The sequence below is a fragment of the Amblyomma americanum genome, chromosome 10 (assembly GCF_052857255.1).
Source record: "Amblyomma americanum isolate KBUSLIRL-KWMA chromosome 10, ASM5285725v1, whole genome shotgun sequence".
Classification (NCBI taxonomy): Eukaryota; Metazoa; Arthropoda; class Arachnida; order Ixodida; family Ixodidae; genus Amblyomma; species Amblyomma americanum.
The window spans coordinates 127,988,263-128,002,622 of NC_135506.1; the positions used below are offsets into that span (position 1 = coordinate 127,988,263).

General features: G+C 44.6%; 1 protein-coding gene across 1 annotated transcript in view; it reads left to right on the forward strand.

The window, feature by feature from the left end:
* LOC144108702 (uncharacterized) overlaps window positions 1-14,360 on the forward strand; it is a 97,083-nt gene continuing 82,723 nt past the window's right edge. The window contains exon 1 of the mRNA XM_077641874.1: window positions 1-188. Coding sequence (XP_077498000.1) covers window positions 1-188 — 188 coding nt within the window. The remainder of the gene's footprint in view (window positions 189-14,360) is intronic.

Sequence of the window (14,360 nt, forward strand, 5' to 3'; positions counted from 1 at the left end):
ATGCATGCCATTGGCAAGGTCTTGCATCCAGACTCCACAACGTCGCTCCTGTGGACACTGGTGAGCGCCTGGTCTGGATCTTTCTGCATGGGAACGAGCCTGGGCTACACGTCCCCAGCGGCTGAGAGCATAGCCGCCACCACGGGAGCGGCAGCCGACCTTTTCCGGTCTGTGGCAGACTCCTTCTGGTAAGCACCGTCATTTACCTCCGCAATCGTTCCGCGTGTATTGCGCACTTTGCACTTAGTTCGCACTGAAGGGGATGGTAAACCTGGTGCCTGTCTCTGAAGGGCGCAGTATTTAAACGCGCTTGCGTGTCGTAGCCCTGCTCTGTCGGCAGGAACTTATGTATAAAGGCGAGTGGCCACCATTTATGAAGTCAGGCCAATGTTAGGCAGTGCCGAGATCCAAGGAATAGTAGATGCGAAGTGCACACGAGGAATGAACGCGGCGGGCGGAACAACGCACAGACAAAAGACTCGCGAGAACAACGCTAGAACTGTTTGGCTTCGTGGCAAGCGCCTCAAGGCCACCTGCTTATGGAAGAATGTATGACTCCGAGCATAGCTGGCTTGAGTTAAGACAGAGGGCGCTACAATAATTCGTGCGGTCCTGGTGATGAGTTGTACAGCAGAAATCGTCGCACAGTAACTCGCACTTATTTGCTGAACTAACAGGCGAGCGACGTTTAGAAACAGGAGAGGGTGTTACTGGTGGCCCCGGGCTGGCTGACGACGAATTATGATTACAGCGACAACAGCTTTCTAAAATGTCATCTAGTACTTTTTCCAACTTTTGCAAGCCTTTAAACAGTAAAGGTTTTTCTTAGAAGCATATTTTTCGCTGTAGTGAGCTGAATGAATCACCTATTTGTTGCCTGATATAATGCTTATCTACTAACCAGTCGCTGTTCTTCACTTTTGGGGTCTATACGATGGCAAAATTGGTTCTCTTCGATCATGAAAGGCTTCTCAGGAGAGAAAATTCAGTTTAACTGTCAATTTTATTTCATAGCGCTAATGCTACCTAATGCTATGAGCTTATGTTGAGCGTAGAGTCACAGTATTAGCGAAACAAATTAGGTGCACAGTACCAGACACTACTCTCCAACGAACGAAAACGTTAATATTGTGAAAGCATTACTAGTACCATTACAAAAGCTAGCGACAAGTGTTAGTTTGTTACTGTGTGTGTACTCGCTGATGGTATAGAAAATGAGCGTGCCGCCATTAAGCGGCGCACGACGCCCACAGCAAGCTGAGCACAATTTCAGACAATAATATACACGTTCGTCCTTCTATATATACCCTCCGACGGCTGACTTCAATATGGCGCCAGTTTGCCCGATTACATTCGCGCTAAAATTGTGAGCACCCTTTGGTCGTACAGCGTTGCGATGCGCGCCAAAAGATTTCCCGTAACACATACCTTACATATTCTAGTCAAGTTTGAGGCTAGTTTGCGACAGGCATTTTAACCGACGACATATGCACCTCCGATTGTATGCCTTCTCAGAATGTTTACCTCTTCTTCCTTTAAGGAGAGAAGCGGGTATTGAAATGTCAAAAAAAGGCGAAAATTTTGAATTTCCGAAAATAGAATATTCGGATTCACTATATTCTACAGCGCGTACATAAAAAGTTTAACGGTCTTATTCAACATTCAACCTCCAACTACAGAACAATTGATGTATATGATGCCTCCGAAGCGCTGAAATGGCGAGTGAGTTCGGCGCAAAATGCGGCCGTACTTTGCTCCCTTCGCTTCCTGCAGCCGCGTCCCCGATGGCCGCCATTTTGGTCTTATCAGAAAGCTAACTTTCTTCCCTGCATGCTGACTTCACTATTGTGAAATCCTCGAGGGACGCGCGCATTTCGCCGTTTTCTGTGTCCTCTACAACTACCTCCGATTGGCGGGCGGGCACATTACAACTTCGATTTTCTCAGCTTAGCGTTTTCTGCCAACGTGACTAGCCTTACGACGGTTTTCGTTACGTTTTTTTTGTGCAATTTAAGTTACTGTTATACAGTTGAATTCAGAAACAAGTATGGAGCTAGGCGAATTTTTCATGCCCGAGTGAAACATATACATTTTTTTGAAAAATGATGTAACCTAATTAAATTCGGTATTTATGGAGCTTTGATATAACTGCATATCCTATATATGATGATATACCTCATGAACAAAATAAATAGCATAGCTCTGCATAGGAGGTCTTTGGCTACAGCTTCACTTCAAAAAGAAAGACATATTCATGGAAAATGTCTTTGTAAAGAAGACGACGAGCATATGCGCGAGCCGCATGGTGCATGCTCCTGGTGCGTGCTCCTGGCTCCATTGTAAAGAAGACGACGAGCATATGCGCGAGCTACATGGTCATCGCCTGGCACACGCTCTCGGCTGGACTAGCTGACCCGCTGTTGGCCCGGCTCCCGCTAGGAAGCTTCTCAGAATAAACCCCACCTTACATCTTACAGACATTGAGATATTGCCTATTTAAGTTTCAGTTATTGTCTCGTAATATGAAAACTAGGTGTGATATAACAAAACTTCTTGCATTTTTTACACCAGGAGGAAAAAGCACATGCACACGCCTAACGTCATTATGATATCTGTAAGAAAATTTCGTTTTACTCTCCTTAACGCGCGCTTGAGGCGTCCACCGAGATGTGGGACAGTTACTGCGCCATTTGCTTTCCTCAAAAAAAAAAACTAGCTGCGCTTTAATTACTGCTGAACCTGGTTAGGGAGCGCGAGCTGTGCTTTATTGGGCAACTAGACGTGGCTTGGTGTCTGCAACGTTCAGCGCGTTCCGCACAATGGATAGGCAGCGTGCCCACTCTGCCACCCTGGCAGTTAAATCAATGGTTGATCGCGACAGGTTCGTCGCCCACTGAACGCAGCGGCCTATTGCTGCAGTGCCGCGTGTCCGAGTGCAGCGTGCCGCGTGCCCTTCTTTCGTCAACACGATCGGCAATGAACACAAACGCCGACTGTCTATAGCTTCATTGCCGCGTTTCTGCTACAACGTTGTGAACACCAACGCATGCAGCGCACATCTGTCACTACGGCCACGTAAGATAAAGCGCGACTGAGGTGTCCACCGTCCCAGGGGGCCAGTAATGTGGCTTTCCTTTGTTTTCAAGAAAATTGAGGATTGGTTTCAAAAATTCGTTTTGAGGAAAGGATTAATGGCGCACTAAGTGTCTCACATATATCGATTGACACCCTTACCGCGCCGCAAGGAAGGGCCTACGCGACGACTGCTTTAAATAGCGTAGTGAGGCTTTTCGGTGGTGGCAGTGGTTTTTATTAAAATAACAGCAAAAACGAAGAAAAATATTTTTGCTAGACCCGGCATCTGCCATCGATACTGTGAAGCACCTGAGCTGGGGCAGCGGAAATAAAGGATAGCAGGCAGAATGGAGAAATGAAGTGAAAGAGGTGAGGGGACAGGAAGAGAGGATAGGAGGAGAAGTAACATATACAAACTATTTACACAATAAGAAATGTGTCCAGGTTGTGGGCGTGATTAGTTCATGTTGGAGGAATTAAAACACACGCGCACAGAACTGTGTTGGCTACAACTGGAGTGGGGCGTCCAGTTATTAATCGTTCAAGGTAGAACTCGCGGAGCGTTCGGGTACTGCTTGTAACTACCTGACGGAGAACAGACGGGACGTCAAGCCCGTGTGTTCGAGGAATGCATAGAGGCTCACGAAGGTTCGTTCACGAGTGCGCGCACTGCCCTGCGGCCACAATAGCGTCTTGAGGGAGTCTGGTAGTATGCCAAGCGCCCTATAGGCCGCAAGCATATCGCGGCGAGCATCGGCGAACGCGGCACAGTGAAGGAGCAGGTGTTCTAGTGTTTCCACTGCACCGCATCCGTCACACACATCACTCGTCGCGATTCCGTGACACTCCCGTCGTTCCCCGGGCCACACGCAGCAAATGCGCGCGCGGGGGATCATTACACGTTGCGACCGTGTAAGTGCGCGACAGGCGGTGATACTGTAGATGCGCTCACCGCCTGCGATTCGTGGGTCGGGGTGCTGCTTTCGGAGATGGTCGTGGATGGCCGCACGCACGTCCTCTAGCGCAAGGGGCAGATCGCCGGCAGGTAGTTGATGCGCGGCGTTCGCGAGGTCGTCAGCTTCTTCGTTGCCGGCGATGCCGCAGTGACCGGGCAGCGTGTTTCCGTTTGCTAGCCGCTGCAGACAACCCCAATGTTGCCCACGCCCGTTCCCGACAAATGCAATGTTGTCCAGCTGTTGCCTGCTGTTGGAAACTTGCGCTGAAGACGCCCCGCGTCTGGCAGCCCCAAGTTGTATTGTAGTAACGATAGCCTGGCCTGCATTTGTGCGAATAGGCGAGTGTCATGGGCAGTGTGTAAAATTCCTGGCCTTTTACAATAAGCAAGCCAACATTCCTGCTGGCACTTTTGTTTCATTGTCGGTGATTTGTCTGCGTAACCGTCGCTTTGTTGAGTCTTTTCTCTTAGCCTGGCTGCTGTAATGTCCCTGCCGGAGTGGTTTTTGTATGATGTAGGTTTTCAGCGTATATTTTTGTGGTTTACTGCAAAAATTGTCATGACAGTCCATACTCATTTTGCCCCTTCTTCGTCGTGGGTTGTGGCACATTTTTTCAAATTGCTGAATCGTCAAACGTTCATATCTATCTCATACCTTTCATGAAAGTTGCGCGCGGTTACGGGTGACGTTGTCGCATTTTTGATTTGGCGAAACTTAAATAAAAGAGCTGAAGTGAGGAACAGTCAGGTAACCTAGAACATTGCATTTGGCTGTAAGAATCATTTCCTTTAGACACTGTTGCAAACAGTTTCATGATGGCATATACTTGCTGTCTTATCTTAACATTGGACACAAGAATGAAAAAATCCCACTAAGCACAACCTCCCCTTACTAAACTGTTCAGAGTGCAAACAGTTCTCATTATTAATATTGCGTCCACTGCTCCGTGTCTAATCTGGGCTCGATGTGGCATCCACATATCTTCCGCAATCTGTGGTCTGGTAGGTCCTAAACATAGGTGATAGTGCTTCTGAAACTGCAAGCTTCTCTCACTTAGAGACCTGCTTTCCATGCTTGGTTTATGTGCTTGCTCCTTTTCTCCAATGCATAATGACTCATTTGATGTTGTGTAGTGAGCCCCCCTTTGATGGCTTGGAGCTTATCTAGTGTCCTCAGAATAAAAAAAAAAGGTGGCTACTACTCTGAAAGTAAATATTTTTTTAATAGTTACTTGCACCACCCCATAGGACATTACAGCAAGGAGTTAGAAATGTTGAAAAAGAAAACAGTCTACTCATTGAAATCATGGAAGAAAGCACCATTGGATAATGTATGAACAGTACTTGACACAGAGCTGTTCTACTCTAGGATAGGTAAAAACAGAAGAATGGAAAACATCACCCTTTAAGGAAAGCTCTTTTACCTTGAAATGCTTGAATATGTAATTAAGTTGTTGGTTGAGTATATTTCTCACAGTTTACAGCAGGAGTTAGGAAGTAAATGCTGTAGAAATATTTTAATCCAAGATTTTTCCCGTGGTCGTTCTGCTGCTGTTTCTATTTCAGTTTGCCTTTGCTCTGTCATTCTGAGTTACTCTAATTTCCCGGTGGAAATCAAGCAGCACCGCTGTGAAATTTTTCAATTTACTTATAAGTGGCCATATATGCAAGCCCCAACAAACACATCCATACTCAAGTATTGGTCAAACTTGACTATCAGCTGTATTCTGAAATCACTTTGCAAATGACCAAATCTCTACTGTAATAAACCCGGAACTAATGGCTGCCTCGTTCCAAATGTAATTCACATGCTTAATCCAAGGCCTGAGATTAAAAGCACTCCTAAACATAAATTTCTTGCTTGTTCTTAAAGTACTATGATTAACTCTGCACCTATCGAAGTGATTACAACACTTTCTTGTAAAGGTGATGTGAACAGTTTGCAAAGCTTTTAGCAACGTAGGTGAATCATACACAATTTGTGACTTACACTGGCGGAATATCATCAGGAACAAATACCTTGGCCTAATTAACATCTTGGATTAATATACCAATCCCGTTAACTCAAAATCTGACCTCCAGCATGCTGTCTAGCTTAGCTGGCTGTGTGAATCTAACGGTATGTGAGCAAGACGGCATGCAGATGACGAATAACCACTGCAAAGTTTTGTTTCACATACGTTATTGTTTATTCAAAAACTAGTGCAGGTATGAGATAAATAAATTAGTAGAGGAGGAGGCCCGGAGTAGAAACTGTCGGGGGGACCTCCTGTTATTAATTGTATATATGACGCATATTAAACATATGGTAGATAGCAACTACATATCGCAAAAGAGGTACAGCAAGAATTAACAATCACAACAAAAAATTTGATTAAGCATGCTCAATTTTACACTCATTAAGGAACATGGCAAAAAGAGAACACAATACTATACAAAAGCACTGAAGCAATAAAAGCCGTACACAATAAATACAGGGTTCATTGGCATGGCAAATGAAGATAATTAAAAAGTGCACACTTTTTCAACCTTTTATGGAATGATGCTTCTGTTCTAGATGATGTGATGATTGTTAGTAGAGAGTTGCAGACAGTGATTGCTGAGAATAATGAATAAAACCGAAACTCTAGAATATCATGACTTTTCAAGCCATGTATAGAGCTGTTGACCTCACCAAAACAAAAAAATTCCGGGCGTAGTGTACAATACACCGTGCAGAGACTGTAAAACTATGTGCATGAGGGTGAAAGTGGAAACTTCGTTTAAAGGTTGAAACAACACCAGTATGATGTTGCTGAGTAGCCCACGCTGCGGTATGCGCCGACATGCTTTTCTGATGATTTACGAAATGTATATATTTTTTTATTTATTTATTTATTCATAATGTTAACCCTCTGCATGAGGGTCATTACAGTGAGGGAAACATATACAGACACAAGTGCAATTCTCTTCGCTAAAAAAAAGAAACACTCAAATGCACAGAATTACAGATTTGCACAGCAATCTTCCAGGAACGCGTTCACACCTATCACAAATTTTTCTACATCAGTTTGGTCCACAACGTCACTTGGTAGTTGATTCCAAATTTCTACAGCACCGGGAAAAAAGGAGTAGCGATAGACATCAGTACATGTAATAATAGGTTGTAATACCTTACTGTGATTTTTCCGAGGGCAACGCTTCAGGGGAGGTGTAACATAGTGATGTTTATTAACTTTGACTTTATCATTCATTATCAGAAAAAAAAAGTTTCAATTTCTGCTTTGTTCTTCTTACTTCTAGTGATTCTAAATGACACTCTTTTAGCATTGCTGTGACTGAATCAGTGCGGCGGTATTTAGAGCATATAAAACGTGCTGACATCCTTTGCAATCTTTCCAGTTGCCGTTTTAAACCCTTTTGATGAGGACTCCACACTGCACTTGCGTACTCTATGATTGGCCGCACGAACGTCTTGTACGCAATCAATTTAATTTCTCTAGTCGCATTCGGCAACTTCCTCCTCAGGAAACAGACATTCTGGTAGGCTTTTAAATAGACATTTTCAATATGGGTGCGCCAGTCTAGATTATTTGTTAATGTCACTCCCAAGTACTTGAGACACTTTACTTGATGTAAGGAATTTTCACCGATATTGTATCGTAACATCATAACATTCTGCTTCCTTGTTACTTGCATGTAATTAGATTTTTGGTAGTTTATTTCCATACCCCATTTCAGGCACCACGAGTTTAACGACTGAAGACACCTATTTATGCTCATCTGATCTGCCGGGGAAGCCACAGGAGAGTAAATCAAACAATCATCGGCAAAAAGTTTCATTCTGACAGGCGATTCGACGATAGCAGAAATATCATTTATATACAATAAAAACAAAAGCGGACCTAAAACGGAGCCCTGTGGCACCCCCGACAGAACTTCACGCCTATCCGATACTGCACTTTCTATTTTGACGACTTGACAGCGGTTACTTAGATAGGCCTGAATCCATAGTACTATATTTTCAGCGATTCCTAATCTGCGTAGTTTAAAAAGAAGCTTATGATGCTGAACTTTATCGAAAGCCTTCGAGAAGTCTACACAGACCACATCTACCTGCTGACGTTCATCTATAGCCTTGCAAAAGTCGTTCACTGTTTCAATTAACTGCGTTACTGTCGAAAGGCCGGTCCGAAAACCATGCTGAAATGGACACAATAGGTAATTTATTTCCAAAAAATGAAGGATGTGTTTAGCTATTATGGGTTCAAAAACCTTGCAACATACGGAAGTGAGTGAAACTGGCCAGTAGATTTTTACAAGAAGTCGATTACCGCCTTTAAATACCGGAACTACTATTGCGCTGCGCCAGTCACGAGGTAAAGAATGACCCCGCAATGACGTTTCAAATAAAATTTGCAAATAATATGATAACCACTCAGCATACCGTTTAAGGAATTCCGTCGGTATTTCATCGGGACCGCTCGATTTCTTTGGGTCCAGAGACAGCAGCTGCTCACAGATGCCCTCCCTATTGATACGAATCTCGTGCATTGAGTATGGCAACGGGTAAATTGTTGTATGATCACTCTCAATATCATTGTCATCCCTACTAAAGACCGACTGGAAGAAATCATTAAACAGATTTGCAATATCGTTTTTATCAGTCACCTCATCGTCCCCATACATTACCTGTGGGATTGCGTTCTTTTTCGCTGAAAAATATCGCCAGAACTTTTGTGGTGAGCTTGTGAGAAAATTAGTCAGTGTTGTATTGAAGTAAGTATGTTTCGAATATAATAACACTGTTTTGAGCTTCTTTTTGATGTTTGAAAGTTCTATCGCTCTATTTTTTTGCTTTCGTAGCCTTTTTACCTTGCGCTTTAACTGAATGATCTCTCTAGTGATCCAAGGATTGAGCTGCTTCGATTTCTTTGAGCGAGTGGGAACAAACCTATCAATGCAATATTTTAGTGTGCCCTTAAAACGTTGCCACAATTCCTCGACACTTTCATGGTGTGATGCTGTTGCAAACTGATTCAAGTTTTCATCTAAGACGTCTAAGATAGACGTATCGTCTGCCCGGCTGTAATCTTTGACCCGTATTAAAACATGCGATTTTTTGCGAACTTGTGTGTTCAACCGCACATTCAAACAGATCATCTTGTGGTCAGATAATCCCGGCTTGACAGATATAGTGTGGTCTGCCACTTTAGTGGATAAGAAAACCAAGTCCAACAATGACTGGGACCCCGATGTAACCCTTGTAAAATCCTTTACTATTTGCTTAAGGTTATGAGTAAACATAATTTCCATTAGTTTATTCGCACTGCTTATTTCTACATTACCTGTTGACAAAGTTTCTCAATTAATATGTGGCAAATTAAAGTCGCCAGCCATTATCAATCTGGTGTTCTTATTTACATGAGAGTTAAGGAACAAAAGCAATTCATCCAAAAATTCAGGAGATGTAGAAGGCGGCCTGTACACAACACCTACTAAATGTACAAGGTTCCCACAAGAAACCTTGCACCACACCATTTCAGAAAGGCTGCAGTTAAGAGCGACTGCAGATACTGTGCTTTTCATAACAATAGAATTTCTATCCCATCTAAAAACATGGTAGCCTGGTGGGAAAATGCTATCGTTACTAATTCCCTCATGTAACCAGGTCTCGGTTATTAACAATAAGTCAGGGTTCTCGAAAATTAGCAAATGTTCTAAATCAGTTGTTTTGTTTGCTACACTGCGGGCGTTTAACAGAATAATTCTGAGCTATATTTGCGAGCAATCGCTATGATCATCAGACTGTGCAGTTGATTTGGTCGGGGATAGCGAACTATGACCAGCAGACTCATCGTTAACTTTGGGTCGTCCTATCTTATCTTGGTGGGTTCGGTACAGACAACGCTCTTGTCGTTCATGATCCCATGCGTAAATGGTGTTGTTAATCTTAAGTTTATCATGTATCAGTTTGACCTTTGTTCCGTTATCTCTTTCTGCTTTACTACTTTGCCTCAGTTTTTTTTCGTACTGCTACTGTTTCCTTCGCATAGTCTGGGCTTACACTTATCGGGCCGCCTTTCAACTTCCCGCAATTCTTAAATACCAACTCTCTTTATCTAGAGTCGAAAAAGTGCATAATGACAGGTCTATGGCTACCAGTTTTTTTCTTGCCTATACGATGAATTCTGTCTATAGTTTTCGCCTGAACGCCCAATTTTTCATTAATTATCTTCTGAACCACAGCTTCCCTCAGATCGGAATCTGATTCGTCTTTTGCTTCTTTGACGCCAAAAACCAAAAGATTATTACTTCTGCTCCTGTTCTCGTATTCAGTCAACTTATCTGCCTGCTGACGAACAAGGGTCTCTAAAGTTTGCATTCGTTTGTTCATTTCTTCGATAATATCAAGAAATCCAGTCATCCTATCGCATTTTGCATTAAGTTCGGTCATTTCTGTTCTCAGTTTATCTATTTTAGCATCCGACGTGGCCTGGTTTTCTAGAATTAACTGCAACATTTCAGCAGTCTTTGGCCCCGGGTTTTCCTCAATATCACCAGAAACCAACAAAGACAATAACATAGACCAAGTGTCACTCAAAACAGTCAAAGCAGTCAACAATCTTCCAGGGCACGGCAGAACTAACAGAAAGCGGTTGTCACTCCTAACACTTCCAATATTAGTCAAAAACGAACCTGTAACAGCATGATCGGAGGCTTAGACATGTTGCCGATTGTCCAGGTGCCGTGCCCTCTGAATGCTCCGGCGTCGCGCAATTCCTTTTGTAGGCTAGCCACTGGTGACGTCACTGTCATCGACGGAAGACGCCCCTTGAACAGGTTATCGCTGATATCGCTGTCGTTATGGGTCGCGTAGGAAAATGGCGTTTCATCCGTTCCATAGGTGGAAATGCTTGCGGCAACAATCCACGGCAGGACCTGTAACAGCAGGATCGGAGGCTTAGACATGTTGCCGATTGTCCAGGTGCCGTGCCCTCTGAATGCTCCGGCGTCGCGCAATTCCTTTTGTAGGCTAGCCACTGGTGACGTCACTGTCATCGACGGAAGACGCCCCTTGAACAGGTTATCGCTGATATCGCTGTCGTGATGGGTCGCGTAGAAAAATGGTGTTTCATCCGTTCCACAGGTGGAAATGCTTGCGGCAACAATCCACGGCAGGACCTGTAACAGCAGGATCGGAGGCTTAGACATGTTGCCGATTGTCCAGGTGCCGTGCCCTATCCGGCCTATCTTGGAATTTGGCTGCGTTCTGTTTTCTGGAGCGGCTGCATATAGACTGCGCTCACTTTTGCTCTTAGAGCGGAAGCTTTGCGCCTCTGTTTGGGTCTCCCTAAATACGTGGCAAACAATGTTCTGTATCTGGAAGCACGGGTGCCGCCTCTTACTGCAAGGTTTCGCCTGTTGACGGTACATAATAATAATTGGTTTTTGGTGGAAAGGAAATGGCGCAGTATCTGTCTGATATATCGTTGGACACCTGAACCGCGCCGTAAGGGAAGGGATAAAGGAGGGAGTGAAAGTAGAGAGGAACAAATAGGTCCGTAGTGGAGGGCTCCGGAATAATTTCTACCACCTGGGGATCTTTAACGTGCACTGACATCGCACAGCACACGGGCGCCTTAGCGTTTTTCCTCCATAAAAACGCAGCCGCCGCGGTCGGGTTCGAACCCGGGAACTCCGGATCAGTAGTCGAGCGCCCTAACCACTGAGCCACCGAGGTGGGGCCAATACGTTTTTAAAATTTTGCGACTCGGAGCAGCATGCATCCCATTTGATCTTTCTAGGGCAGCGAGTGGAGTTCTTGGGTGTCGTTTGGTCTCGGCTTCAATCTCCCCAAATCAGTTTCGTTGAATCCTTGCTGGGCCCACTAAATGTGCGAATACCTGAAATTGTTCCGGTGCGGTCCATCCCCTCAACTGTGACCATCATATTCGACGATATTTATCCATGTAATGCCAAATTGCTGCCTTTCTCTTTATTAAATTGTATGTTGCAGGATTACTTGTGAACCTTCTGCACACATGTTGCTATTGCGACTGATGGCTCGGTGTGTGACGAAAAGGCTGGTGTAGGCATTTACTCCCAGTCCCTTGACTGGTCTTTTTCTCTCCGTCTTAAAGATTTTACACCTATCTGGCTTAGTTTCTAGCAGTGGTTCTGGCTCTGCGCAACGTGCCCATCTCTTTATCAGCGGTAATAATAGTTACGGACTCGTTATTCTTATGCACTTCCCTGTCAGCGTGCACTGAATCGCAGCTCTTTCGAATACTAAAATTCCTGATCCCTCAACATATCAAATCAATTCGATTTATTTGGGCTCCTGAGCACAGGGGTCTTCTATTAAATGAATCAGCTGATGCTCTAGCGAATGCAGCCCTGAGTGGACCGATTGTTGACCCGCTTCCAGCAAATGCTTACATCACGGCGGCACGATTTCGAATGTACACTGTAATGAAAGAATTTGGCGCATCAGCGCTTACTTCATTGGACGATTTCCAACACCTCCTGTTCTCTTGGAGACGCACAGCATGGCGATCGCGCAGACTTGAAGTTTCCTTCACGCGTCTTCGTTGCCGGGTGCGGAAACAAAATTTTTACCTCTACAGGCCTGGTCTGGCGATGTCCCCATTGTGTCCGTATTGTGCTGGGCCGGAAACAATAGACCACTTTATTCTCTTTTGTCGTCGCTACTCATCGATCCGGAGGCGACTATTAGAGGTCCCAATGCATAATCTCAATTTGCGTCTGTCTTCTGCGGTTTTTCGGTCCCTTGGCGCTTCTATGCTTGGCCGTACCAATGGGAATGTTTGCTCTGCCATTCACAATTACCTCCTCGAATCAAAACGTCTACCATCATAAGCTTTCCTACTGCCCATGCCATCATAAGCTTTCATATTTGGGTAACTACTTTTTGCAATTCCTACTCTCCCTCTCTCTCTCTCAAACTCTTTTTTTTACTGATTCCCTTACCTAATTTTCAGTTTGTTAGGTCATCCTAACCTCCTGAAACCTCCTCTGCTACGGAAACAGTTACACAATTTTTATTAGGTGAACCCATGTTTGCCATATGCAATCTGCAATTTAAATAGTCACCGCCTGGTTATGGGCAATCCCCCCTGTGGGTATGTGCCATTTTGTGAGAGGAACAACAACAACAACAAGAAAGCTTCGTCAAATGCACTCGCCGAAAATTCTGAAAGCAAACAGCATCATATAGATTGAGCAACGCGTGCATATTTAAAACAGAAAAGAATCTCCAGAGCCGTCTATATCTAGAATCCTTAATGATTCAGACAACCTAACAAACTCTTAATCGCACTGACAGGGCACTTCCTAGAGCATACGCCCGCTGCTTAGGGCACATTTTCAAGCTTAAATAGCCAGCCTTTCACGTCTGTACCCGTTTGTGAACAAGGCTCCCGTTAGGGAGCCGAAACGTCATTTAAGAGTTCATTTTATTTTGGTCAGTGTTCTGCCTTCTTCATGTATACCCCGAACCAGACGGGTTTCCGTCTAACTCTCGATTTCATCAACTTACGCCGGTCGCATGGCCAAAGAGCAATCACCGAAATCTGTCGATTTACTTCCGTGACAACTCGAGTGGCATCATTCAAAGGGCGCTTGACCTTCAACATGACATGCAAGACACCTGGCCTCATTCCTCGGCCCCTCCGCCTCAACAGGCCCATTGCAAAAAGTTTCGGCTACATGATTGTCGCCAAGGCTGAACGACTTCTACTACAGGCAAGAATTTTGGATTGCAAACAAACGATTAGGAAACTAGAATACAAAGCTTTCTTTGCACGGTGCCCGGCTAGAGCACCAGTACTCAGCAGTATTCCTAAGTGTGCAGCTAAACGCCAATTTTTAGGCCAAATTATCTGCTGCCAGAGCAGAACAGTCCCACGAAAACAAACTCAACAGGCTCACACATCAGGATAGGCCTGCACGTACCAACGTCACTTTGTCGATAGTCCACAACCTGCCCTCTTATAAGCCTGATCCTGCTCAAATATCTGTACTCAACCTGGGCCTAAACTTCAATGTGGCACGGGCCCCAGAACACAGAAAATATTGTATGCGCGGTGGAGAATGCGATCAGCAAGGTGGAACCTTCCCGCCGCGAAGAAGCACGTACTCGCGCAATCGGCGTTCTTTCGAGGGTGCAACCGCTTCAGGCCTCCTCGACACTCACTTCAGTTCAGTGCAACGCCATCAAGCAACTCCAGGCTAATGTCGATTTGGTCATTCTGCAAGCTTACAAAGGAAATGCCACTGTTCTTCTCGACAAGGTCGACTACAAGGCCAAAATGCTGGCCCTGCTGAA